Source organism: Lasiodiplodia theobromae (genome assembly GCF_012971845.1).
Source record: "Lasiodiplodia theobromae strain AM2As chromosome Unknown scaffold_76, whole genome shotgun sequence".
In the NCBI taxonomy this organism is placed as follows: domain Eukaryota; kingdom Fungi; phylum Ascomycota; class Dothideomycetes; order Botryosphaeriales; family Botryosphaeriaceae; genus Lasiodiplodia; species Lasiodiplodia theobromae.
The window spans coordinates 50,789-76,686 of NW_023336559.1; the positions used below are offsets into that span (position 1 = coordinate 50,789).

The following is a 25,898-nucleotide window of genomic DNA, read 5'->3' on the forward strand; positions in this document are numbered from 1 at the left end:
CGCGCTTGATCTGCTGTTTGCTTACAGTCAGCACAATCGCTTGCTACTTCAACAGGCCTTTAGCGACTTACGACTCATCCGCCCCTCTCCTGCCTCTCCCTCCTCGCCCCGCGCACGACCCGCGCCAGCCCCCGCATGCTCCTCCGCAGCCGCTCGAGCGCCGCCATCCTGTGCGGCGCCCAGCGACCGCTGTCCACCACGTGGATGCGACGGCCCATCTCGTCCTCGCTGAAGAGGCGGCAGCGGAGGACAGGGCGGCGGCGCGGGCGGTTCTGGTCTTCGGCAGCGGCGGTGGGCGGGCGGCGGATCGGCGACCAATCGCGCTGCAGACGGATGGCCCAGCAGCGCGTCGGCGGGCAGGCGCCGGGGAGGTAGCGGCTGGCGAAAGCTGGCATTGGCGTGTTAGCGCGCGCGCGCGCGGGAGGTGGTTGCAGGGGGGGAGGAGGTTGCGTACGGATTAGGTCGCGGGCGCCGCGGCGCCAGACGTAGCCGAGTTGGGCTGCGCGCAGTTGGCGGCGGCGCTGTTGGGCGGGAGTGGGCGGTGGTGGAGGAAGCGGCATGGTGGTGGTGCTGTTGTTGTCGTCGTCGTCGGTGTGGGTAGTGATGGTTGTGGTGGCTGTCGGAGGAGAGAATATCTTGATCGACCTCGCAGGCTGGCTGCTGCACGGTTAGGCATGGCAGCAGATCTTGCGCTGCCCACTGCCCAGGCAGGGCCCCTCGGGTTCGGAGAGCTTCTCACAAGAATTTGGCAAGGCATGGACAAGCGGGTCTCTATGCTCAACTAACCCGCCAAATGACCCAGGGACAAATACGGTCCTTTTCAAGCTAAAATGTCAGCAATCATCATCACTGCTGTTCTAGCGCTAGTAATAGAGGACAGCAGCATATGAGTGCCATGGCCGAACCGACCGAATCCACCTCTCTTCTCCGCGACAGTAGTGCCATTCACTCGAGAAATTCCAGGGGCACCTTCGTGAAATTTGCTTCGAGATTATGGTCTCACAGCTTTGCAAGTGCGATTCAACAACAGCTCGCGATAGCAGACATTTCTTCGACGAATGCTGACACTGGTCAGTGCATGATGCTGGAGCGAGAGCGGTCTCAACTCCGGCGGCACGGCCCGACCCGCGCGAGGAAAGCTTAAACCTACCTACGTTACACAAGGCCTGCGCGCTCTGCAGCTACATCAACAGGAGCACCATTGAATCAACTTCCGCCATCTTTTGACTCCCATCGCATGTTTATTGTGAATGTACTGTCAGTCCCCAATCTCCTCTGGAAGTACTTCGCCCAGAAAAGCTCATGCCATGATCCGGCGATTTGAGTCGGCCTCACGGCAAAGGATTTACACAACGCAAACGTCCAAAATACTACCAGAGTGGACTCCCTGAATTATTACCCTGAAATTATTCTACTTCAAAATCTCGTTATTAGCTAGTAACCCCTAGCTTGCCTCCGCTCTACCATCCGAATGGGCACAGCCCCTGAACCTTACATTTCATTATTGGTCGATCCGGTACGGTGGAGCTGCTGCTATGAAATCGGGAGCTAGGAGTGCTAGCAATAGTGAATTTTCAATTTGTGGAAAAGGTGGTATAGGGGGCCATTATCGTAAGCCTTGTTGCAGGGACGTAAAGACTGAAACTGAGAAAAGAAGCTTGTATTGGAAAGTAGACGCATGAGTGGATCTGTGCGTCGTTGTGGGAGCAAAAGTGCTAGCATCGTTTCTGAACTGTCAGCCTATAGTCATGCACATCGACAATGATCAGCACTTACAGGCCTTTGACACCTCTTGTCACTGGCTTCTCGTCCTGAACAGCCCCTCGCACATCATTGTCTCACTTGGCTGCGAAGCCAGGCGGCCGTTGTGGACCCGTATGTCCCTAATCGGTGTGCTGTGCAGGGTGGTAATGAGAAAAGGGAAATTCTCTGAAGGCGCTCGGCGGGGGGAACGGGGTATGAAGCCCAAAACCGCCCTGGCCCGCACCGGCATGCTGCAAGTGGGCGTCCTGCGGAGGGCCATACGAAGTAGCAGAGGGCTGAGGAAGGCCGTAGCTTGTCTGAGAAGGCTCATAGTTGCCAGGGAAGATCAGCTCGGTGTCGTCCTTGTGGAAGCAATCCAGGTAGCTTTCGACACTGCTATCGGGCTGCGCAGCTACACGGATGTCGTGAATGTAGTCGTCGGCCGCAAAAGTTGCCCCCCTCAAGTTGCGCTTCTTGACTGAAGAGGGGGCGTTCGGACGAGCAGCAGAGTTTGGGGCTCTGGACTGCGGAAGGGCGGACTGGCCTGGGGCTTCGTGTTGAGAGATACGGCCCGCCCGCTGGATGCTGCGGTCCTCCTGAGAGTTCTCATGTTGCGAGGTAGATTCCAACGTGACGGAAAGCACAACGCGGTTTTGCGCAGGGTACAACTCATAGTGCAGCGGAAGGGTATTATTCACCACTCTGCGCGCAGCAAGAAGTCCGAGCTCGCGACGATGAAATGAACGGAGGGCTTGATGATACATGACTGCAGGGCTCTCTTGTGAATTTTCGGTAGACATGGCGGCACAGTTCCGTGGGACAAGGATGAAGTGGAGGATACTGGGGAGGGCGGGTGTGGGAGGACGGACTCGGAGCATCTGCGCAGCTAAACTGGACGCGACGCCGTGCGCTCCAGTCGCCGCGTCGCTTACGTTGCCAATTTCAACGATCTGTGGGCCATTATGCAGGGACATTTGTTGAGCGAGTTACGCGCAGTTCAGAGCTTGTGCGGACTTGTTGCGTGACGAAGCGGGCCTCGTCTCTGCGAGCGCGCGACCCTCTTCTGGAATCTACGACGAGCATGCTGCCAATCAATCTTGATGGGGGTAATCTTTGAGGAGTGTGCGCGGAGGATTCCGCGGCGACGTCCGGACCGCCATCTCGCGCACTCTCCGCCAGCTTAGTGCCCGCGCCTTCCTCTAGCCATGACTGGCGGACATCCGCAATCTCAGAAACGGGCCGCCGAAATGGCCCCAGTTCCGCATTCTTACAAATATTACATCCCCAAAGACCACCAAAACGACTGGGACTATCGCATGAACATGTATGACGTCGAAGAAGGGGTAGTCTCGATGATGGAGGGCCATTGCAGTAGAGCGCATCCGCTTCCCAGCACACCGCGCTTCAAAGTCGCTGACATACTCTCAGACGCTGGAACCGTCCGTCTTGGACACCTCGTCAAAACCGATCAACCTTACGGCTGGCGCGTCCTCATCCGTCAGAAGGGGGAATTCTACCGTGCGCAGCTCGTCACCATCGAGCAGTTCCACAACGGCAGCATGGCAGTTGAGCTGGAAATTATGGAAATGCTCTTCGACTGCCGCGAGTTCCGCCCAAAGAACAAGTGGATCAGGATGGAGTCCGAACATCACTGTACTGGTTTGTCAATGTTCCTCATCATGGCTGGCCGCCACTGCAAGTCTGTCGAAAGGGCCCTGTGTAGCCTCGACAAGAGGATCATGAAGGAGATCGAGAGTCTGAAGCCTCGATGGTAAGACTTCTTGACTTCTGCAACATCGCACTTCAACGAGCTGACAGCGTGTGCACACACAGATACGGAAGTTAGGACCGAACAAAGCGACAGGACTTTGCTGTCTCTGAGCCAAGGACTCCCACGCAAACCGGTTTCCTCACAATGTATACATGTAGCACAGCAAACCGCTTGAGGTTACGATGCACAAACTCCTTTGAACAGCGCCCAAGGACAAAGAACACAGGGATAATAGCAGAAATGTCAATGTTTGCAGCCTTTGGAGTTGTGGTTCTACGGAGGACGAATCTCGTCCCAGCTTGTCGTCCCATGCCAGTCTTGCTGCCCAGTTCATCCGACTAATGTCCCATTTTTGTGCCGATCCAAAACACCCGACTCGAGTTCGGTGTAGATCATGATACCTGCTACACTTCAGGGCGCACGATCCCTCTTGCACTCAGCTTCCGTGCTCAGACGACTCGTTGCCTGTTCCAACCTGATACGGCAGCTACTGCACGAGCTCCCATAGCTTTTCCATAGCTACGCGCCTGCTTGACACAGTGTATTCGCAGGCGATACCGTGCTGGTGAAAGCTGTCATCCTCGCACCAGAGCGTGACCATGTACATGAAATCCTGACGCGGACTGATCAGAATGAGTTGGGCGCTGAATCCGGGGCGGCCGTCGAGATAGTCGCGAAGGTGGGAATTGAAGTAGGCTGTGAAAAGGTTGCTTGTCAGCAGATGCTTGGTTGTGGGTGTTCATGGGCCAGAGAGCCTACCGAGAAGCTCCGTCCTGGCCTCCAAGAATTGCTCCTGGGGATCCATGGTGCCGGAATATTCGGGCAAATGACTTGTGGGTAGCAGTTGATCGTATTGGGAGGACAGTAGAAGAAGAGTGACGGCGGACGCTTGTATATGGACCAGTGTGGTCACAGAGCACATGCCTGGCGGTCATGATTCAAGCGCATGAACGCGCGACGACTAGCATACGCACGGACTATACGCAGCTCGTGCTGTCGGGTCAACAGGCGCAGTCCGTCATGCAGGGTTTTGCGGGTGGCTAATCCCTTCGGGGCTTGGTTGAGAGCCGTATGCGCACTTGACATGCTCTGTGCTCCTCCGCAGCTCCGTCCCTTCAAATTGACACAACCGTCGACCGGTCCATTACCCGCTCCTCACAAGAACTCAGCACCATCAGACTTGACAATGGCGTACCCGTACACGAATGCGCCCCCCGGTGGCGTATATATCCTCAGCCGCGCTGAGTTCGATGGCCGCGTCCTCATCATCGGTACGTCCAGAGCAATTAACAGCAGATTGCGCCAAGGAACCTGATACCACGCAGACCGTCTCATGCAGGACTTTCCGGGTCCCTGGTGGAATTATTCTCCTCTTCACTTCGATCTTGCCTCCCCGACTCCTGAAATCCCCAGCACGCTGTGCATCTACAGGGTGTTCGTGGTGGTTAGGGGCGAGTTCAAGCTGTTGGAGGAGTCGGATGCATGCCCCACGCCCGAGGCCGCCGTCGAGAACCTGAGGCTGAAGATCCTCTATGCTACCTTCTATAAGAACGCTGCCCTCTTCCCTGTGTATGTTTAGATGACTAAAGCCATTTGCCTCTTGTAATTTGCCCATGCTGACTCACGCCTGTCATAGCGGCCCTGACTACGATGCCAGTGATAGCGAAGATGACAACGATGCCTGATCGGCCCATCATTCCTTCCTTCCGCCTCTCTCTGTCCAAGATGCACAACGAGATATAAAGGGTCAGAGAGCGTTGTCATCGATTGAAGACATGGCCAGAGGAGAGAAAGGGAGACATGGCGGAAGGAAATTTCATTCCGTGCTTCTGCACAGCAAGGAGAACCATTTGTGCACTAGGCACCCTCTAAAGAACCATATTCTATTCATGCCGAGTCTCCTTGCCAAGCTATGCTGCCCATAACATACTAGAATCCCATAGGCATAGGCCCTATGATGGGCATCCCCTGCGTGTTGGCGCCTAGAGCCTGCTGTAGTCCTTATCCATCCTGGCGATAAAGTCAGCACACACCGTGTCCGTAATTCACAAAGGCGGTTGGCGCTCACCAGTTGGAGAACAGCTCGCGAGCCGCCTCATCGTCGTCGCGGCCTAGGAACATCTTGATCAAGCGCATCTCCAAGTCCTGCAAGGCCTGGTGCTCGTGTGCGAAGTGCGGCGTGGCCACCATCTCGTACCTGTAGTGGCGGGGCCTGTCGTAGCGCCACACGCACGCCCTCCACTTGCTGAGCGCCCAAGGCTCCTCGAGGCCCAGATAGAGCGGCTCCTTCTGGATGTGCTCAAGCTTGACTGTGTAATAGACCTTGTTGCCGGGGAACTTGTTCTTGGCGAACTCTGCAAATGCGCGTCAGTCACAGAACGTCTTCATGATGTGCTGCAATGCATATATTGCTGTAGATCTTGGGAGGGTGTGCAGAAGGAGAACTGTTGGGTAATACCGGTAATGCAGTCCATGTGGGCTGCGAGGCGGGCATCAATGCGGGTCTTAGCGTAGTACGCGTGCAGCTCCTCGTCGTACCAAGTGTTGTCGGGGTCCTCGAGCAGCGCACTGTCGTTCATGAGAGTGTAGTCCATGAACATCTCTTGATTGCGAAAGCGGATTCCGTCAGCGCGGAAAACTTGAAGGGTCGTGTACGAGAACATGATGATTTGCTTGATCACTGTTGTTACGAGAGGTGTGTCTGATCGGTGGTCGGAGTGTTGGAGGAGAGAAATCAGCTTGCGAGAGTTGCGAACGAGTAGTCCGCGATTCACAGGTAGGTCGCACCCGACCCGCGCCAATCATATCAATCCAGCATGGGCCACCACCGAGCGTATCAATCAATCAATCCGTCATGGCACCGGTCACCATCCAGAGAGACTGTGGCTAAAGAAATTTAAAGGTTCACATGATTTCAACTGCCCTCAGCATAAACGACAGGCTCAATCCAAGCCACTCTGTGTCTCATTTCTACAGCGTTCAAACGCCATGGTCTAATCTATGTACAGTGTGTCCTTGTAGTGTCTTTCCCGCACTTATAGATTGTTAGGAGAAGCCTAAAATCAGCTCATCGCAGCCCGCCCCATACATCATTCCAAAAGCCATTGGGAACCTGAGCCAAGCCACGCAATTGCCTATGCAAGTCCCAGTCCACGTGGTACTCCAGCCAAACCATGGCTAGATCCATCGAGAAGCCCCTGCCCCAATACAGTACTGTAGCAAGCGGCTGCTCGGTTTGATGGCGGCGAGAAAGACTGACGAGGAAGGCGAGGCACTCGCCGGTGTTTGGGTGAATGCTTGTCAGAAGTTCGAGTGAAGAGCCAGGGTGGAGGATACGACCGTTCGCTTTGAACGCTCTGTCAGCAAGATGCATGGCCTCTTTGCGTGGGCTGGAAACTTACCAAGGATCTGCTCACGCGAGGGGAAGGTATCGCGATGGATGTAGTGCCAGTTCTTGACATTTCCGTATCCTTTCTTCTGACAAAACTGATGGTGCATCCGGTTGGAATATGGCTGCTGATGCTGCTGCTGCTGCTGCTTCTGTTGATTGTTTATGTTTCCACCACGTCCAGTATTCAGGGCTGATTTGCCGCCCTGCTGGGTTGGCTTCCAGAAATCGGCAGCAGGGTTCATGGTGGTGAGGGTCGCGGATGAAGTGAATTCCGTCTGGTTTTCCGGAGGTTCTTCACAGTATATGAAGGCGGCTAAGGGGAGCTTCCTAGAAACAACATGATCAGAGACAATTACAGATTAGTGCTTGCTACTAGAATGAGTGAAAGACGCTGGACAAACTTGCACTCACATGGCTCCGAAATAAAAGGAGGCGTTTGCTGTTCCATTCGCACCTGCTCCCAAGTTTCTTGCAACGTCCAGTCACATCGCGTTTACTTCAGCGATGTATATGTCATTCTGGAAATGCACACCATTTCCGACCACAAGGTATTTTCTGGACGCAAAAGCATATCCAGGGGCAGCCGAGGACATGATCGTGCTTATCCTCAAATGTAGGGGGGATGAGAAGGAGGCCAGCGCTGTCATTAGGGAGCCGTTTCAAGTAGGAGTTCCGCGGATCAGATGCTCTGTCGAACGGTCAGTTTGAAACACCCTTCAAGCGCCGTCGCAGAAAATGGAGAGAAGAGAAGACTAGACTCAGAGGCAAGTTCGCAGCTTCGATCTACATCCAGCGTCAGGCCCCTCGCCAGCTTCCATCGCCGTGAATAATTTGGTGACTTTGCAAGTGTGTGGGTCAGTTCCATTTGGGGGATTTTCCAGAAGCTGGACGTCCAAACAAGCTATCGCGTGGTGTTACACCAGTACCACGGTTGCACTGACAGGCGTCCAGCATTGACTATCGTCCCTTGCATCGGAAGCGAGGTAGGGGTAGTGGGAGTGTGGGGTATGATGATGCTCGTGCATGGTGGCTTGCTTGGCGGCGCTTGAGGGTGCTTATTTCGGCACTGAGCGGCCCATCGAATATTCGCAGAGTCGTTGTTCGCGAACCTAGGCGACGTGGAAATTTTTCGTGTCGGGGTGGTGTGCAAAAAGGGTGGGTTGTTCGCGAAACGTCCGCCTGTTCGCGCGGGGGGCTGCGCAGGCTTGTTTTGGCACCCACGGCTTGCAACGAGCGGAAGCGCAAGAGCAAGCATTTGCGCAAACATGAGCGCAAGCGACACACAGAGGCCGCCCGCTCGCGGACGTGCGTTCGGTCGGGCTGGGCGCAACTGGTGTGGTACGACGTAGATGTGCAGCTCTACGCATGTGCGACCAGCGACGCCCGCAGTTCCCGGTCGCCCGCGCCATTTCGTCAGTGTCTGCACATGGAATCCACAACGCGCTTGACCGATCGCATGCGCTTGATTTGAGGCGACTGATACAATGCAGCAAATCGGGTACGATCAATCACTGAGACGGAAACGCGAAGATGGGTCGCGCTGCAGCTTGCAATGCCTGTAGACCTGACCCTCTAGACTCTGTCCAACGCCACGTCTGTCGAGCAGCCGGATGCGCGACGTCAAGCGAGCCTCTCCGCCAGACCTGACTCTACACGATGCTGCAGTTCGCGCCATCCAAGCCCTTTTCCCTTTGTCCTGTATCCTGGGTTGGAATGGCGCTGTTTCGTCCGTGACCACTCTGGGTGTGTCGGTCCTGTCAGGCGCGGATGGCGGAACAGACTACGTGACTATTCAATTAGCGGGGCGACAGGGTGCCGTGTAGCAAAGTCACAGGCGGACTCAAACGCTGAGCTCCCAATGCTGAGCGCGTGCTGGGGGAAACTGCGGCTACTGCACGATTGTTCCATCATGAGAATAGGAGCGCACCTTGCGGCGGCGGAGCGCGGTACATTTTAGTTCCCTCCCAGCCCGGATGTTGAGCTCGGCTCGTGCTCGTCTGGAATTAGCTTTTCTCCTCTGGACGTGGGGCCTGGGCCCATCCCCCCTCTGAAGCCGCCATTGTCGCATGCACACAAGTCCCTCAACCGGAAGGCTGCCCCTCGGAGGCTGAGAGAGGAAAAATCTAGAGATCGCTGGAAAGTCAACGGGTACAATTTTGAGCTAGACGTGCAAAGCTACGAGTTGGGCACGGCTACAGAGGCCATGCAAGCTGATTTCCTGGCGCAGCGTCGCTCGGAAATTGCGTGAGAGCTCTTGCAAGATCGTGGACGAACGCCTGACGCCGTCTTCCCACCTCTGCGGCGAGTTTAGGGTATTCGCACGCCAAGTTCTACGCGAGCTAAGCTATACCTTAAGCTCCGACGGCTGTGCGAGCCTCCTAGATCTTTTCTTTGTCACACGCGCGCGATGTGGCATTGCAGTTTCGGTGGTGGTGACGTCCGGATGCGACTCCAACACCGCTCAAGAGCTTGAAGCCACCCGCTGCCCGAGTGTGCTACTTGCGTAAAATTGAAAAGGACTGCGGGCGCACATGGCACGACTGCGATGCGACAGTGCAAAAGGCAAGAAGGCGCGTCGCGGTTTCAATAGCAGAGGCACAAATCACTGCAAGGAGCAAGCAAGGACGAATTGATGCTGGCGCGAATTGGAGATCACCCAAGTCCAAAAATCTTCTTCCTCAAGGACCTGCTCAAGACAGATCACTCAACGAAAAAGGTAGAGAAGGTCGCGTCAGCCCGAAGTAGTGCAATACGAGCGACACTGTGCTCTCGAGCATGAGCGGCGCTCAGCGGCCCGAGAGCGGGTTCCAAAAACGAGGTGAATCAATGTGAGATATAAGAGATTAGCCTTAAAAAGAACAGGATACTCTTGATCTAAGCCAAAAGGCAAAGAGAGCTAAAGAAAAAAAAGGGAGCCGATGGTCGAAAGGCAGCAGGTTTAAATAGGGCAGCGAGGACATGCCAATGGATGGGGCGCATGCAAGCTAAGCGAGCATCTGACCTGGTAACGGTTGCGCGGAAGCAGCGACTTGAGGATCATCACACAGCCGTACCTGCCAAAGGAGGTGCCGCGGGTCACGAACACGGCAGTTGACTGGAAAATTCAGTGGCCAGCCCCGCAAGAGCAGCATTCCACATGATTCTGTAGCAAAGTAGCCGAGTCCGCATGTGACAACACAATCACGTCGAGGGTACCTTTGGCGTGTTTCTTCAGCAGGCGATGACCAAGTTGTCTGATCGATATTATTCAGCGGGAGTCAGTGGGCCTTACTCCAGGCGGCAGGTGAATCCTTCGTTTGAGTTTCTGTGAAGGTGAGAAATTTTACATTTAGAATTAGATCCGTATGTTCGTCTCAGCTGCCCACAAAAAGCAAGATTTCCCGTCGCCCGTGACTCTCACAGACGCCAAAGACTCAAAACCAACTATGGCTGCATAGCCAAGAACCGTGAAATAAATGCCTAGCCTCCGTCCAGAGACACTGGGGAAATTTGTTAGAAGTTGCCCCCAACCCACTACACGCCTCAGTGCAGGCCCTCTCGAAGGCAAAAGAGGTACTAGAATGAAGGCAATTGGCGATCATCCAGGTGTGGCCATTTAATAAACCATGTCGGGAACGCATACTCATGACAAAATTCGTAAGTCAGGGAGTGTATCTTGGCATTTCCCTGCGAAGCTTGATCTTACATCCAATTCAAACTCGGCAATCATAGACGCAAGTTTGAGGGTAGCTTGAGTCATCTCTAGGTTTTCCAAGTGCCCACAGTGTCAAGCCGATCACGCGAGAGTGATCGGAATGATGGCATGAGGACGAAAAATCACAGAGCGTGACATATACCCTCTTCTCTAATCGGCTGTCACATGTGCTCTGACAAGCTTTGCTCCCACAATTATTGTCAGCTGTCAGACGAGAAGACCGCTGTGTCAGAAATTTGATTGAACGAAGGGGCAATCGGCAGGTCCCCCTCATCGCTGCAAATAAAAGGCGGGCGTGCCAGAGGTTGAAGGCATAGCAGGCAACTCAACACTGCGTGAGAATCTAGACGAAGCAAAAGCTGAACCCAAGGCGTCAGAATGTCGTCCCAGGCAGAATTCCCGGACTACTTCCCCATCAAAGATCAGATTTTGAGTATGTTGCCTCACTGACGCTCTTCCTACCTTTAGCTGACGCATAATAATATAGGCTGCGCTAGATTCCTCTTCACCTCAGATGGAAGGGTCGACGACATTTTCATCATGATCTCGTGGGAGAAAGTAAACGGCTACTTCCCCTGGGTAGCACGACTGTGGAAGAAGAATTCGTATGGACAGAAGGAACTGGCAAAGGGAAATCCAAAGACGAAAAAGGAGGATGCTTTCAAGAACTTGTTGCAAGTGCTACAAGAAAAAGTGGGTGATCAAGTAGGTGTGGTTGGCTTTTAGCCGATGTGAGGGAGGAAGGGTCACGATTGGCTTCATGTGAGGCTTTCGTGTGGCGCGTGTCGCAGTAAATCAAGTACTGAAGTCATGTCACTTCGTGTAGCACGAAATCTTTGTGGGCCGCGAGAAAATAGTGAATTGAAGACTTTCATGAGACCATCTCAATGCCCGTGGTATCAATGTGCAAGCATCGCTGTGGGCTACAATCCCTTGCTCCACCGAAGAAAAGTCAGAAACCCGAGCCCATCATCCATTTGATTTGTAACGCAGTTCCGATAAGCGCCAGGCGATTCAATTGCCAGAACTAGAACACCAACGATAAGCTTTTGTGCTAGTAGTGAGCAAGAGCGAGTAAATCCTACCGGAGCATCTCGAGCAGCTGCTCATAGAGAGGCCTCAACGCCTGGAAACGTGTGCGGCCGGGGGCGCTGGGGCCCTTCTTGATGACGATGTGGCGGCGGTCTTTGTTGATGCAGCGAAGCTCCCACCAGGGGCCGCCTGGGTCTTTGTTCTCGGAGACGCAAGTGATGTAGACGTGCTCCATATCGAAGAGGCTGGTGTCGCAGCACTTGATGAGCACTTAACAGTGTCAGAATCAAATCGCCTGATTGTGTGTAGATGAAACTTACAGATGCACTTCTTCTCCATCAAGTGCTGATCGTAGGACTTGGGCATGATGATGGTTTTTTTTTTCTTGAAAAAACTTAAAAAAAAAAAGGTTGCAGGAGCAGAGAGCTGGGCAGCGGTGGTGTGGGCGTGTGCGTGGGTGCGGATGCAAGGTGTTGAGTGCGCAAGATCTTCCAAAGCATGCAAAGTAAGAGGGTTTTTATACCCGGCATTGTGCTCGCTCCTTCCCGCGTCAGCTGCCAGTCGCGAGCGGTCCTTCCCAATCGGGTTGGGTACTGTGATGGTCAGCCGCGGGAGAGCCCTACGTCTGTCGATCGCTCCACTCCCGCTGCGCCGCGCCAAACTTTATTCGCACCGCAGCTCTCTCCCACCCAGAAAAAAAGTCTCGACAGCTCAACACCACAGCTCTCGTATACCCTTCCCACGCCCGCACAACACCACGACATTGTGCGCACGCCTTGATCGAACTCGCAATGTTCGCTTTACCAGATGCAAAGCGGTAAGACCCTGTCGCCCGCATTACTCATCCAGCATTCCCGTCGCACCACCGCCCGCACCACCACAGCCTTCACACCAGACCGCCGCTGACCCAATTGACCCATATACACAGCGTCCGGCGCTCCGACCTCTTCTCCGCTCGTTCGCGCTCCGCATCGCCCGCCTCATCCACCCGCTCCGCCTCGTCCTCACCCGACCCCGAAGCCGCAGCCGCCCTTCTCCGCGCACGGCTCGACGCACAGCTCGGCGCCGCACCCGTCATCGCCTCACCCGTCGCCACCGACACCGCAACAAATCCCGACCCCAAAACCAACGACAACGCGCAAGATGACGGCGACGAAGACGACGAGCTCGAATTCCGCCTCTTCGCCGCGCCCACCAAGCCCGCAGCTACTGCACCCATTCCGCAACAACGGTCCTCCTCCTCCGCCGCAACATCCCAGCCCGCTGCTGTGCAAAAAATCCGTCTCCGTTCGCCCTCGCTCGATCCCGATCGGCCTGCTGGCTTTGTCAATCCCTCGCGCCCGCGCTCGTACTACTTCGCGCCCGCCGCCGATTCGGCAGAGGCAAAGGAACAGCGCGCAGCATACGCCGCCACGGCCGTCAGCGGCGCAGAAATCCTTGAGCGCGCGGCTTCGATACGGTGGCCGGGATGCGCGGTGCCGTGGAAGGTGTCTGTGTTGGATCCGGCGTCGGGGAAGCTGAGGAAGGCGTGTGTGAGACACGGGGAGCCTGCTGGTAGCGATGCGGATGATGGGGAGGAGAAGAAGGGTGTGAAGAGGCGGAAGAGCAAAAAGGCACGGGTGGCGCTGAGGAAGAAGCGTGCGAAGGGGTTGGAACGTAAAGAGGCGGCGGAGCGGGCGGCGAAGGAGAAGGAGGAGGCGGAAAAGTTGAAGAGGCAGGAGAAGAATCGGAAGCAGAAGTTGAAGAGGAGAGAAAAGGAGAGGGCGAGGAAGGCGGCGGAGAGGGGCGAAGGTGGCGCTGCTGGTGAGGAGGCTGGTGGAGAAAAGGATGAGGATGTGGTCATGGGAGAGGACGAGGACTGAGTTGGCCTTCAGGACGCAGTGATAGTAGAGTCTTCATTTCTCTACTGTTCATGAATGAATTGCATATTGCATAGGCTATCCTACGCTGTTTGGATCTACCACCTCCGTAAAGTCTTTTGAGGTTCATCGCTCATGTAAAAGCCGGAAAGAGCTGTTTGCCCGTCCGTCCGTCCGTTTCCCCCATTATCCCATCCTTTTAAGCAAAGAGAGCCGATCAGTAAGAAAACCGGCCAGTAAAAGGGCCATCCTGGAAGAAAGCCGGCAAGTAAGAAAGCCACGCAAAGGAAGTGGCCAGCAAGAAAAGTAACCAGCAAGAAAGCCAGCCGAAAAGCACCACCATCTTCCCCCACCCCACCATCCCCGCAATCAACCACCCAAAACACCCCTGCACATCTCCGTCACCTTGCCCTCCCTCGCCTCCTTCAGCACCGCCTTGACCTCCTCCTCCAACCTCCTCGCCGCCGCCGCCTGCTCTCCCGCCGGCATCCTCCCCACAACCGCCCTGCCCCACTGCTCCACCGCCGCGGCAAACACGCCCGGCACCACGGCCATCCACACGCGCGCCGTCTGCACGCTGACGCCGAATCCGTTGCCCGTGGCCTTGAAGCCGCTGCTGTTGGTGGACGTCGTCCGGTGGCGCACGGCGCTGACGTAGCCCGCCCAGCGCGTGCCGACGTCCTGCTGCACGGCGCGCGGGTGGCGGTGGTCGTCGCCGCTGGTGGGGATGGTGGTGTTGGATGTGGCCAGGAGGAGGCCGTTGCTGGTGGCGCTGCTGCTGGTGCGCGTGGCTGAGGGCGGCGTGCAGAGGATGTGCGTGGTGCCGCTGCGGGCGATGGTGAGGGCCATGCTGGATGCGGGGGTGTTGGCGGGAAGGGGGGCAGAGCGCGGAGCGATGCTGGCGCGGATGGCCCAGAGCGAAGGGGATGAGGCGCTGTGGGGGCCGATGGCCGGGCGGGACAGCGCGGTGGCAGGGCTCATGGGCGTAGGCTTGCGGATGGTCGTCTTCAGGGCCTCGAGGGTGAAGAGGGGGGTGTTGGGGGCGCCGCTGTTTGAGGTGTTAGTTACGGTTCTTGCAAGGGTTATCGGGGTTGGAGGAGAAAGGGAATAGGGGCCAGAAATGGCAAATATACATACCCATTTGGGAGCGCTCCCCGTACGGTCCTCATGATCTCTGCCTCGCCGTACGAACGTGGGTCTATGCAGAGCTTCGCCCAGCCCTTGGCCACCTGTGCATTGAGGCGCCTCTTGACCTCATCTACGACCGTTTTTCCGACGCGCTTCGGGCTTGCGGCTGTCAGATCTCCTCCGGCAAGCAGCCTAAATGCTGCTACGAGTAATTGGTCCATAACCTGACCAAAGACAGGCTTCCAAACAGCCTCGGGAAGCATCACGGGAAAGAGATCTGGAATGCCGGCCAGATGCTGAGTGCTGTACGCTTGCAGGTAGACGCGCATAGAGCAATTACTATAGAAGACAATGGGAATGCCTCTGCCGTTGTGTGCGCGTGTAGTCGCCGTGATGAGAAGAGACCAGACGTTGGAGAGTCCGTAACCAGAGCGCGGGTCGGCCAACGTAATAGCACCAGGCGTCTTGGTGCCGTTAGATGTGGAAGCGCCCGTGAACAGCAGGGCAGAGAAGACTGAAACAGCGTCGATCGGCGGAGAGCCATTGGGGCTGGTATTGATCATGTGCAGAAGCAAAGAAGGATCCTGGTGCGAGTGCCAGATCGCACGGTTGGTCGAGAAGAGCTGTGCGAAGTGCTCCAAAGTTTTGCGAAGGGCAGAGGCGGCGGCGCCGAGAGAGTTGTTGTAGGCCGCAGCATTGGTGCAGAAGTTGGGCGGCTTGGGGCCGCGGACGATGGCGATGCGTGAGAAGCAGTAGATAGCGTTGCTTGTGTTCGCCGGGCGCTCGTTGGTGACATGGGCCGCGAGTGCTGTCACCTTCGAAAAGGCATCGGCAACGTCATCAACGACAATTACCGCACCAGGACCACGAGAAACGCCGTTGGGGGGTCGATGGTAATATGAGTGGATCAAGCTTCCGAGATGGAGAAGCTCGTCGATCGTGATGCGTGCGCCATAGATGTGGATGTGCCTTCGGGAGCTCAGCAGACTTAGAACAGCCGGCGAGGTGCTCAGCGATGCTCCGTTGTCGACCGCCGGCATCTCGAGCATGCGGTGCATTAAGTCGTCCATTTTCAGGCACATGGGGCCCGCGTTATTGTTAGAAGCCATCGTAATGCCTTCAGAGGTAGTGCGATTGCTGTTGTAAGGCGAAGGCGACGACGTGGAGTTCGGGAGTGGAGTTGAAGAAGTGTGGAAGAGTCGAGCAGCGAAAACGAAGCACCATGTAGGCCTGGACCCTGAAAGCTATGACACGTCGAGAAACCGGCGCACGCAGGACAAAGATATATGGCGCGAAGCTCGGGCCATTTCAGTCACTGGCAGGTGTACGCATAACACTTTTCTTGCCTTGGTCACCCTGCCAATCATAACACGGGCTACAAAGCTCCTGATAACACTGAAGTGTTGATTTGATGCCCGAGCCACGGTAATTACTTCATCCATGCTATGCAATAGGCATATACGTATGTTCTGACAGGGACCAACAGTGCATCATTATTATCTACTTCGCCCTTCCAATACCCTTTTCATGATCTATCTGAGCTGCTCAGATTACTCAGCGGACTTGCAGCTCCAATATATTGCGTTCAAGCATGAAATTTCGGGGTGCAAATTCCCCCTTCTATTCCTGCAACACGCCAAAGGAACTTGTACTCCTCAAGTGGCAGCATGTGTCAAACCTGGCCATGAGTCATGCCGTTTGGTGAACTCCAGTAATTCACAAGGACAAGGAAGAAGAGGAAGAGTTTCCAGCCCCGAAGCAGGCGAGATGCAAGAAGAATGTCAAGGCCAAGAACGAAGAACAGGATGAAGAGCGAGAGGCGCGTGCCCCCAAGCAGGCCAGAAAAGCCAAGGCTAAAGAGCTTCTGGTGGAAAAGTGATTCTTCATCGAAGTTGAACAGGCCATTACGGATTGCAGCAGGTTGTTTCGATGAAAAGGCTACAATAGGTGCCACATTACAATAACAGTCCCATATTCACGAAGCGGATGCTTCTCAAGGGCTGGTGGAACAGTTTCTCCTTGCCGTTGAGCTCACAGGGTTGCAACAGTATTAAAAAGCGTCGTTGAGCCGATGGAGGATGTTCAAGACTTTCTTTCCCAAAAAGGATGTTCCACATACAGTCAAAGATTGAGCATGCTCCCGTCACTCTTCAGACACGCCACAGTACGAAACACAAGATCCACATTATCTTTGCCTGGAATTTCCTAGAGAAATAAGACATGCTCACTGCTTTGACTAGATTTCCGGGCACATGACTATGTTTTCGCATACATGAATACTGCAATGCTGTAATGCAAAGAGTCATTCGATCTATGTAAAATTATCCTCCAATACGAGCTATGAGCTGTTGTATAATGGTTTCTTCGAAAATGGGTGGCCCAAATGAAGTGGGCGTCCAGAGGTACTCGCGGTTTCTACAAGACCATTCTCGTTGAAAGACGCTTGCATTATTGATTCATTCCATCCTGGGAAGCGCCAAATAGATGGAGTTCTACTCTCAAGGCTTGTCCTCTATCGAGTATAAAGAGGCAAAAAAAAAGGATTTTCAGGATCGTCCCACAAGAAAAGCAATTCCATAACAAAAAGAGCATCAGTTCCGAGCTCTCCACTTCAAGAGTGAATGGCATAATTACAAGACATTGCATGAGCTTACATGTTGAATAGCCCAGCGTTAAACTCTTCCTTCAGCTCGAAATCCCAGATTATCCTGAACGCCTCCCTTCAGCCTTTCGCATATAGTCTAGAATTAAGAATAAAGACATAAGAGCCCGGTTCCATCCTGCGATGGTCGGGAGTATAGTAACTCTCGTGCTCATATCTCTAAAGCAAAAAAGAACCTCCATGTGACGGCAAAGTGGCATGACTCCCCCGTAGATATTCATCGTAGAATGAGATAACGACGATAGATAGATAAGCATTTTCCCGCTTATTCCAACACGATGTATGCGTCCCCAAACTGACCCGATCCAGTTCTGGTTGTGATAAGGATCTGGAAAGTCCAGCCGTGTCCAATAAGAAGCCATTTGCAAAGGTCGGGGCGGATATGCCGGGATCGCTTCGAATTGTGGGGCCAGAGGAGCGGGTAGATCCGCCCCGCGTGGGGGGCAGGGGTGGAAACCGCCTGCAAGGTTATCCCAGCCTGCTCTTCGTTTTGGACACTCTGGGGCAAGAAGAAGAGCGAATCATGTTTCCGATGCGCTCCTTCTGTCCGTTCCCTTCTCTTCGATGGTTCGTCCCCTTTTAGCTCCTCGTTTCTCTCTCCCTCAGCTCAACCAACCAAGCTCATATTGATGCTCAACGGCGCAACACATCTCTCCCAATCGTTCCTCTCCGCCTCATCTCCCTCGACCTCCTCTCTCGGCGCCGGACTCCCCACCACCATCTCCTTCTCCCGCATCTCCCAGACCTTACTCACGACTTCTCGAGTGCGCACCACATTGCTTATACTGCCCTTCGCCAACTGATTGAACGCCCGTAATACCAACGGACGCCCATACACCATCTGCCCCGTCCGCTCGTCCACCCACAACTCGTCGTTCAGCGGATCGAGCTCGACGGCTGCAACGAAGAGAGGCCAAGTCAAGCCGGCAGCATTGGTCGTGGTTGCGGCCATATTGGAATCACTCGTGCTGCTGACTGTTTCGTGCACGAGCTGCAAGATCTGCCGCACATGGGTGACGACCAGTGGCGTTGCAGGCGTGGCGCCGTACAGGGCGCAGTACAAGTATACAATGGCGGCGAGACGCTTGGCTTCGGCGGAGCGGTGCAGGGCAGCATCGTTGTCGGCATCTGGGACGAGCTGATGGATGTCATTGAGGCGGGATTCGAGGGCGGCGGCTTCGAGAGCGAAGGAGTCGCGGTCGTTTTCTGCAAAGGTTCCGACGGAGGAGGGGGAAGAGGAAGGAGACGAGGAGTATTTTCTGTTGGTTGAGCGGGACCGGGAGCGAGAGCGAGAACAGCGGTGGCGGCGCTGGCGAGAAAGCTCGGTGATGGAGCAGATGACGGAGACGAGTTCGGGCGAGCAGCCCAACCAGGCATCAGCGGTGACGTCGCTGGCGTCCCAGTAATCTTCGCCGAAGATGGGGACTTCACCGCAGGCAGTGCGACCAATGACGTCCTGGAAGGCGAAGAAACGCTCGGAGAAGTTGAGGAGGTCGTTGTTGCTGTTGCTGCTGTTGTTGGGTGTAGTGTTGCAGAGAAGGCGACGCCGCGTGCGGATTAAGTCGCGGGCACCGTGAAGATGAATGACCCATCGCTCGTCGCACTTGTTGATAATCTCGTAGAGACAAAGCATCATCATGATGGTGGGGACTTCGGGGTCTAAGGCTACGCGTTCCGGGTCTTCAGTCATCAACCGGCGGCGAAGAGAGTGAAGTACCTTTCCTTCGAGTTGCATGGCGATTGACTTCCATGCTCGATTGGACTTTGAAAGATGTCTTGCAGAAAGAGCGAGGACCGAGTTGAGGGCTGTCGATGATGCGTGAACGGAAAATGGCAGAATGAGAGATGCGAAGGGTGTATTTGAGAGTACGCTTGGCGTGGTCAGCGGACACACTCTCTGAATGTAGTACTCCAGCAACGGGGCGTATGTAGGATTCTCCAGCTGTGGAAATTCGCTCGGTGAGAGTAGCACTGCAGATGGTGAGGCGTGCATGATGGGCGAATGCATGCCAAAGGGGACCATGGCTCCACCCTGGCTATACCCGGAGAGCGAGGACGAAGACGAGCCCGGCCGCCCGGGACTTGCAAGGAAAGCATCATCCTTGGCGGAAAACCAACTGAGCTCTTCTTGCTCAGCTAGCGATTCCTCAAAGCCCTCGATGGTGCTGTTGACAAAGTGGTAGGACTGGATGTGCGGCAGAGGGAGCCAGTGCACGACGGCGGAATCAAGACGAGGGGAATCATCGTGGGCGGAGCCGTTCTTGCTCCAGACCTGAGGGTATTAACTCTTGCCTCGTTTGGAAATGAGATTAGGGCGCCTACTCCACTGCGGCCAAAGGCTAGGCCGCGAGACGCGTACTCCTGCTCCCATTTCAGGGTGACGCCTCGGAGGCACTGCAGGGCCTTGTCGCGGCAGTTGGAGCAGACGGGCTTGCCTTCGTCGCACCCTGGACGGGAGTCAGTGGGCTGGATTGAGTAATGGCAGCGAGGTTGCACGCACTGATCTTCCGCTTGCGACACGTGAGGCAGCCGTTGCGGGAGCGCGACTTGTGCGGCAGGCTGCGCTCAGAGGCCTTGCGACGGGGCATGGTTGGGCATTTCTGGGCGGGTCCTGTGGTTGGGCGGAGCGACTATCCCACTCTTAGGCTGATCCAATGAGTAGAGGTTCAGTGGCGCCGTGTCGCGATGGGAGCGATGGGGGTGGGCCGACGCCGAGAAAAAGCGGCAGGTCCACGCGCCGACCGAGCCCCGCACTGCCGACCCCAGCCCGCCGCCTCGGTGCTATCAACACCCCATCTATCCACCGCCGCACTGCACGCTATAAGGCCTCAGCCGCAATGTCGCCGCCTCAATCCGCCTCAGCGCTCCCGCAATGGCCTCCAGCCTCGATCCCGCGACTTCGGCCATCCTGATCGTCGGCGCCGGTACCTGGGGAAGCTCGACCGCCCTGCACCTCGCCCGCCGCGGCTACAAAAAAATCACCGTTCTCGACCCTTACCCTGTCCCCTCCGCCATATCAGCCGGCAACGATGTGAACAAGATCGTAGAGCAAGGTTCGACCCAGTCTTTGCCATCTCTCATTTCCGCCCGCTAACTCCCCGGCGTACAGGCTTCTTTTCCGGCACCGACGACGATGAGGCCTACACCACCAACACACTGCTCATGCGCACGGGTGAGGCATGGAAGTCCGACCCCATCTTCCAGCCCTACTACCATGATACCGGCTACATTATCGCTGCCAGCGATCCGGACACGATCGACGACATGTACCGCCGCGAGCAACCAACGCCCGAGAAAGGCTTCGTCGACCTCAAGACCCCAGAAGAGTTCCGCAAGACGATGCCCGAGGGAGTTCTGACCGGCGATTTTCCTGGCTGGCGGGGCGTATACAAGTCGACGGGCGCGGGCTGGGTGCATGCGCGCAAAGCGCTGGTCGCGGCTGCAACAGAGGCCCAAAGGCTCGGTGCCGCGTATGTGACGGGTGACCCTCAGGGGAAGGTTACGGAGCTTATCGTCGAGGATGGAGACGTCAAGGGTGCGCGCACTGCTGACGGCAAGGAGTGGCTCGCCGACAGGACGATTCTGTGTGCTGGTGCAACCGCCCCGCAGCTGCTGGATATGAAGGATCAGCTACGGCCGACGGCGTGGACTCTGGCGCACATCAAGATGACAGAAGAGGAGGCAAAGCTATACAAGAATCTACCCGTGCTGTTCAACATCGAGCGGTATGTCCCTCGCTGACGCAACGGATCATATCAGCTGCTAACATGCACGTAGCGGCTTCTTCATGGAGCCTGACGAAGACAACCACGAGCTGAAGATGTGTGATGAGCATCCGGGTTACCTTAACTGGACAAAAGACCCTAAGACTGGTCGCATGGTCTCGCTCCCTTTCGCGAAGCACCAGATCCCGCTCGGGGCAGAGAAGCGTGCCCGCGACTTTCTGCAAGAATGCATGCCCCACCTGGCACAGCGGCCTTTTAGCTTCGCCCGGATTTGCTGGTGTGCCGACACTCCCAATCGCTCTTTCATCATCACCCCTCATCCAGACCACAAGAGCTTGATCCTCGGTGTTGGAGGCAGCGGTCACGGCTTCATGCAAATCCCTATCATCGGCAGCTACATCGCCGACGCATTAGAGGATAAGCTAGACGAGAGGATGAAGAGATGTTGGCGCTGGCGGCCAGAAACAGCCGTGGGAAGGGACTGGAAGGACAGACAGGGCCGTTGGGGCGGCACGAATAAAGTCATGGATTTCCAAGATGTCAAGGAGGGAGAGTGGACGAGCATTCCACCGAGGCAGTAGATACCATTCATAGCTGCGAGAGGGCCGTTCGCTGGTAAATTCGAAAACTTTTCGATTTCCGTTTGCGCCAGTCTTTGGACTCTTGTTGCCCATCCTTGTTGCCTCTATTCGTCAGTCCTCATCATCTCCGGCCACCCTCTTTCTTCCCCCGCCCTGCATCCCTCCAAACTCCCTCAAAGACGCCGGCTCTCCCCGCTCTCGCGTCTTCCCCGCCAACATCGATCTTTCCAGTCCTTCGTTTTTCCCGCACGTATCGTCGCACCCTCCAAACCCCCCACACCAACGGCGCCGCCCCAATCACAGTCTTGCCCAGCAACGCAGTCCCACCAACACCAAATGCCGTGCCGAGAACGACGCCTGCGGTGAATGCCCTGCATTAAGAAAAGAGAAGATTCAGAGAAAATACAACAGCAAGGGATTTTTCTTCGATCTCACCTTCGCCGCGTGATGGGCTCTGTTGCTGCGAGCAATCGCTGCATCGCTTGTCGTTGGAGACAGGGGAGTAATGTTGTTCCTTTCCACTGCGTGTCGGAAAAGGGAAGTGGGCGTTTTCTGTCGTCGATCGCTGTGCGTGTTCGGTGCGTTTGGTTGGCGCGTGGCCCTCCTTGCGTCGTCGATTCTTGGCGACGTCATACAGCGTCAATGGCTGACAGTTCGGCGCTAACGACGACTAGCTTCAGATGCTTATGTTGTCCACGCTCCATGTCTTATGATGGTTTGAGCGAATACTCTCACGTTGAAGGGGTTCTTTTTGAACGCGGCGAGGATCAGAAGATTCAGTGTTTGGTAGAGAAAGAGGAGGCGCTGCGAAAGGGTTCACTTCGGAACGAGCTGCCCTCAAGATTCTCCTGACTATGGTTTATTCTTTTCCATGCACACCGAAGCATGATAGAGGAGAGTTCTCACGGTCATATACTCAGAATTTGATCGTGCGTACAGAAGTCACTGTTCAATTTGTCAATTTCAGGTCCCTGAACACTGCTTGGCGGACTGGAACAGCGTAAATTTAAGAGTCGGGTGGATGAGTCGAGCTTTCGTCTACGGACGAAGAAGTTGTAATGATTAAGTATGACGGTCTCCTGGTCTGGCGTGGGAGCTTTTTGACGGATCGATCAATACTTCCACCAATGGGTCTTCGACTGTCTTTCCATCCGGACCTTGCCACCGCAGTGCTCATGAAATGATCCTCAGCTCCTTATACTACGCTTTTATTTCACTGTCGAACATCGAGAAGCTCCTTTTCCGAAACGACAAACTTCGGAGGTGTATGGCAAGATTCGCGTTTTCGCCAGATGTAGTCGTCTCTACTCGAACGTGTAGGACACATCACTGAAGCATAGACTAGCAGTATCACTGTCAGACTTCGTGTTATTGGTCTCAATCGCGCGAAGATTTGTGAGAACAATCCACCTCTTTGTCTCTTGAAATTCGTAAATGTCTTCGTTTGTAAGCAAACTACGCAGCCATCGAGTCAGCATACGGTTGTCCGATTGTCCAAGCTCTTGACCTGATGTGTTTGCTCTATTGTACCTTTGTAGTGCCATCTGGAAGCAACCTCTCTTCTCCCAGTAGCTCAGCAAGTGCCTATTCGTCGTTTACAAAATCTTCAAAAACGACCTTCGTGCTGTCGTCCGGTTGAAGAACCTGCTCAAGAGGCTGCCAGCCATGCAGACTGTACAGCGAGTCGTTGCTGGTGTCGAATCCCTTGAGACGCCAGTCCTCAGTGTCATCTTGGTAATACTCTTGCTGCTGGTGGTCCTGCTGGTGGTACTGTTGCTGGTCCTGCAGTTGCTGCTGCTGCTGTAGCTTGTTGCCCGCCTCCGCCAGCATTTGTTCCTTCTCTTGTAGCAGGGAGCGAAGTTGCGCGATCTCCTTGTCCTTCTTTTCCACCTCAGTCCGAAGCGCATTCTTCTCCTTTTCGTTCTCTTCGGTGTAGGCGCGGAAGTGTGGGAGGATCATGTCGCAGATGACGCCATTGTGGCCCATTTTTCCGCAGAAGACACACTTGCGCTTGCAGAAGAACGGACCGCCGTCATGGTATGGCATCAGGCAGTGCATGCACTTCTGGTTTGCCTCAATTTTATGTCTGTTGGGCGCGTAAGATCTGAGCAAACAAAAGCAGCTAGGGCCTGTTTGACATACTCCTCCATTATGGAGTCGTCTGGGGGATTCTGAGAAAAGCGCGGGATGGGTGGTGGTTTGTACGTCCTAGCAATTTCGGGAAAGGGACTGAGATGCGATGCAGCGGAATGCGACCGTGCGGCGGCAAGCGGGTTTGCTGGCGGCCGCGCCGCTGCGATGAACAATACACGTGACCCGCCCATGACTGGCGCGCTCCCCCTCATCAAAAGCTCCTCCAGTGCCGCATCCCACCAGGTACACCACCATACCCCTGCACACCTGTTGGCGACAACGTAAGAATACCCTCTAGCATTTCGAAAAGTCCGCCGCATAATCGCTGACAGCGCACGCTAGACTCGCGACGACGACCATTAGGAGCATGAGCACGACCAACCCGCCGGGCAGCAGGTCTGACGATGACCAAGATGACCAGGGTAGAGAGCCTCCTCGTGAGGACGATGCCCGATACTTCGTGTTCGTTGAACCTAGAGCTCCTGGCCCTTCCTGTTATTAAGGCTGACTCTTTCTATCTGCTCCAGCGACCGCAAGTTGAAGCTCTGCACCAGCTGTAACAATACACATATCGTTCCCGGGCCATGCAAGAAGCGGTCCCACTCGAACGTCTCGACCGAACCGCTACCGCAGTCGCTCCTCAAGACGATCAAGCAACCTCGGACCGTTCTTAGCCCTCACGACCAGTCAAACATGGACATCAGCCACCTTATGGGCGAGTTCGATCAGGTGTGCAACGATGTCGGGAACTTGAAGAGTCGCGTCGATGCTGCTCTCGGCAACATCGCGCCCCATCACAACGAAGTTTCCCACAGGTCCCAGAGCACGCGAGGTACTGGCAACCCCTCCAGCATGGACGTTGACCGAGTCCGTCAGCTCCTTGCGGACGCCTCCACGTTCCTTTCCCTTGCTCGTAGGGCCGCCTTTCCGCGCCCCGCTGCCGATGAGGCTACCAACAACAATGTCCAGGGTCAGATGATGGGTTCTGCGCCTACCTCTCCCCAGCTTCGCAGCCCCTCTAAGACGCTTTCGAAGCAGTCACAGCAGTCGTCCTTTTCTCGATACTACGCCAGCCTGTTTCGTGGCGCTCATGAAGAGTCTGAAGATTTCGAAGAAGGACAACAGAGTATGGAACAGTTGTTGATCGAGGCTAAGGCTAAGCGTCTGCGCACTTCGAAGAAGACCAGTTAAGGCGATGCTAAAAAGGGCAGTTTTGGCCGAGAAGTTTGCCAGCGAGTGGTTTTCATAAATGGTGTTTTCTCTCTATTTGGCTAAATCTCTGATGCAAGTCCCCCAAGGGCGTCCATCGGTGGCCAAGGTCCGGTTTCAAGGCTAGATAGACATCTGCAGTAGTTTACAATGATGACAAAATTCCGAAAAGCCGGTATGAAAGCGTGCAGTGTGGCCAATGCTCTGTATGGCCGTCCAGCACCGTGGACAGCTCCCGGACACGGGGCGACGAAAGACCGGACGTTGCCCCGATGACAAGACCCCACACGTGACAGCCACTAGCATGCACCTACGGCCATATCCTGCCGCAAAACCTCCGAGGAGCGTTCCACCCTCTTCATCGTCCGGTCAGCAAGGTCGTGAGTATACCTTATTGTCCCAAGAACCAGGCCGACAATACAGTTACTAACAGCGCACGCTAGCTACACCATGGCGTCCGCTTCAAGCTCGCGCCCCGTCTACCCGATGCTCCACTATGCCAGCCAGTACCAGAGTGGCGGAGGCAGCGACCCTCCCCGCAGGCCCAATGGCAACGGCAACAACAACAACGGCCACGCCCGTGATGCTGCGTAAGTGTTCTCATATGGCTCGAGTCTCGACATTCAGGAGCTGACATTCCGTCCTACGCAGCGAGAATCTCTTCATGCTTTGCAAGCGTTGCGGTCAGGTTTTGCACGGTGGCAACTGCCGCTGCCGTCATTGCGATGGCGTTGGACACATCAACCAGCCGTGCCCCATGCCTTTCCTGAGGCTCCTTGATGAGGGTGTCGCAAGACTGCAAGACATGCTTCCTTCCCGCCATATTATTCAAGATGAAGTTAACTCTTGGTACGGCGAGGTTACGAACATCGATGCGCGTCTTCCCGGGCTGCGCGAGGCCTTAAGGAACGGCACGGACGATATCATGCAGGAAGTCGACCGCCTCAGCACTGAGCTCATCCAGCTTCTT

At 55.3% G+C, this 25,898-nt stretch overlaps 13 protein-coding genes across 13 annotated transcripts; 5 read left to right on the forward strand and 8 right to left on the reverse strand.

The window, feature by feature from the left end:
* Nucleotides 1-74: 74 nt before the first annotated feature.
* On the reverse strand, nt 75-560 carry LTHEOB_12806 (NGG1 interacting factor Nif3; the record flags this gene model as incomplete). Its single annotated transcript, XM_035509714.1, has 2 exons — nt 75-388; nt 455-560. The coding sequence occupies 2 exons, from the start codon at nt 558-560 to the stop codon at nt 75-77; spliced, it is 420 nt and encodes a 139-aa protein (XP_035363818.1).
* Nucleotides 561-1,883: 1,323 nt separating this feature from the next.
* LTHEOB_12807 (uncharacterized protein) lies at nt 1,884-2,621 on the reverse strand (the record flags this gene model as incomplete). Its single annotated transcript, XM_035509715.1, has 1 exon — nt 1,884-2,621. The coding sequence occupies one exon, from the start codon at nt 2,619-2,621 to the stop codon at nt 1,884-1,886; it is 738 nt and encodes a 245-aa protein (XP_035363819.1).
* A 1,380-nt stretch (nt 2,622-4,001) lies between these two features.
* Nucleotides 4,002-4,319, reverse strand: LTHEOB_12808 (Amidohydrolase; the record flags this gene model as incomplete). Its single annotated transcript, XM_035509716.1, has 2 exons — nt 4,002-4,210; nt 4,274-4,319. The coding sequence occupies 2 exons, from the start codon at nt 4,317-4,319 to the stop codon at nt 4,002-4,004; spliced, it is 255 nt and encodes an 84-aa protein (XP_035363820.1).
* Nucleotides 4,320-4,700: 381 nt separating this feature from the next.
* LTHEOB_12809 (uncharacterized protein) lies at nt 4,701-5,199 on the forward strand (the record flags this gene model as incomplete). The annotated part of the gene is made up of 3 exons (XM_035509717.1): nt 4,701-4,785; nt 4,840-5,083; nt 5,151-5,199. 3 exons carry the CDS (start codon nt 4,701-4,703, stop codon nt 5,197-5,199), a joined length of 378 nt encoding a protein of 125 aa, XP_035363821.1.
* Nucleotides 5,200-5,496: 297 nt separating this feature from the next.
* LTHEOB_12810 (SH3 and PX3 domain-containing 3-like protein) lies at nt 5,497-7,147 on the reverse strand (the record flags this gene model as incomplete). Its single annotated transcript, XM_035509719.1, has 6 exons — nt 5,497-5,524; nt 5,583-5,868; nt 5,973-6,194; nt 6,521-6,548; nt 6,603-6,859; nt 6,916-7,147. The coding sequence occupies 6 exons, from the start codon at nt 7,145-7,147 to the stop codon at nt 5,497-5,499; spliced, it is 1,053 nt and encodes a 350-aa protein (XP_035363822.1).
* A 4,533-nt stretch (nt 7,148-11,680) lies between these two features.
* On the reverse strand, nt 11,681-11,997 carry LTHEOB_12811 (uncharacterized protein; the record flags this gene model as incomplete). The annotated part of the gene is made up of 2 exons (XM_035509720.1): nt 11,681-11,901; nt 11,952-11,997. The coding sequence occupies 2 exons, from the start codon at nt 11,995-11,997 to the stop codon at nt 11,681-11,683; spliced, it is 267 nt and encodes an 88-aa protein (XP_035363823.1).
* Nucleotides 11,998-12,422: 425 nt separating this feature from the next.
* On the forward strand, nt 12,423-13,493 carry LTHEOB_12812 (uncharacterized protein; the record flags this gene model as incomplete). Its single annotated transcript, XM_035509721.1, has 2 exons — nt 12,423-12,448; nt 12,560-13,493. The coding sequence occupies 2 exons, from the start codon at nt 12,423-12,425 to the stop codon at nt 13,491-13,493; spliced, it is 960 nt and encodes a 319-aa protein (XP_035363824.1).
* A 366-nt stretch (nt 13,494-13,859) lies between these two features.
* On the reverse strand, nt 13,860-15,700 carry LTHEOB_12813 (uncharacterized protein; the record flags this gene model as incomplete). The annotated part of the gene is made up of 2 exons (XM_035509722.1): nt 13,860-14,538; nt 14,628-15,700. 2 exons carry the CDS (start codon nt 15,698-15,700, stop codon nt 13,860-13,862), a joined length of 1,752 nt encoding a protein of 583 aa, XP_035363825.1.
* A 2,187-nt stretch (nt 15,701-17,887) lies between these two features.
* LTHEOB_12814 (C6 zinc finger domain containing protein) lies at nt 17,888-19,868 on the reverse strand (the record flags this gene model as incomplete). The annotated part of the gene is made up of 3 exons (XM_035509723.1): nt 17,888-19,552; nt 19,603-19,727; nt 19,781-19,868. 3 exons carry the CDS (start codon nt 19,866-19,868, stop codon nt 17,888-17,890), a joined length of 1,878 nt encoding a protein of 625 aa, XP_035363826.1.
* Nucleotides 19,869-20,152: 284 nt separating this feature from the next.
* On the forward strand, nt 20,153-21,586 carry LTHEOB_12815 (Fructosyl amine:oxygen oxidoreductase; the record flags this gene model as incomplete). Its single annotated transcript, XM_035509724.1, has 3 exons — nt 20,153-20,333; nt 20,390-21,005; nt 21,058-21,586. 3 exons carry the CDS (start codon nt 20,153-20,155, stop codon nt 21,584-21,586), a joined length of 1,326 nt encoding a protein of 441 aa, XP_035363827.1.
* Nucleotides 21,587-23,170: 1,584 nt separating this feature from the next.
* Nucleotides 23,171-23,736, reverse strand: LTHEOB_12816 (uncharacterized protein; the record flags this gene model as incomplete). The annotated part of the gene is made up of 2 exons (XM_035509725.1): nt 23,171-23,672; nt 23,729-23,736. The coding sequence occupies 2 exons, from the start codon at nt 23,734-23,736 to the stop codon at nt 23,171-23,173; spliced, it is 510 nt and encodes a 169-aa protein (XP_035363828.1).
* Nucleotides 23,737-23,908: 172 nt separating this feature from the next.
* Nucleotides 23,909-24,910, forward strand: LTHEOB_12817 (Aromatic peroxygenase; the record flags this gene model as incomplete). The annotated part of the gene is made up of 3 exons (XM_035509726.1): nt 23,909-24,000; nt 24,062-24,181; nt 24,247-24,910. 3 exons carry the CDS (start codon nt 23,909-23,911, stop codon nt 24,908-24,910), a joined length of 876 nt encoding a protein of 291 aa, XP_035363829.1.
* A 468-nt stretch (nt 24,911-25,378) lies between these two features.
* LTHEOB_12818 (uncharacterized protein) lies at nt 25,379-25,898 on the forward strand (the record flags this gene model as incomplete). Its single annotated transcript, XM_035509727.1, has 2 exons — nt 25,379-25,518; nt 25,580-25,898. Coding segments are annotated over 2 exons (459 nt in total), but the record flags the coding sequence as incomplete, so codon positions are not given.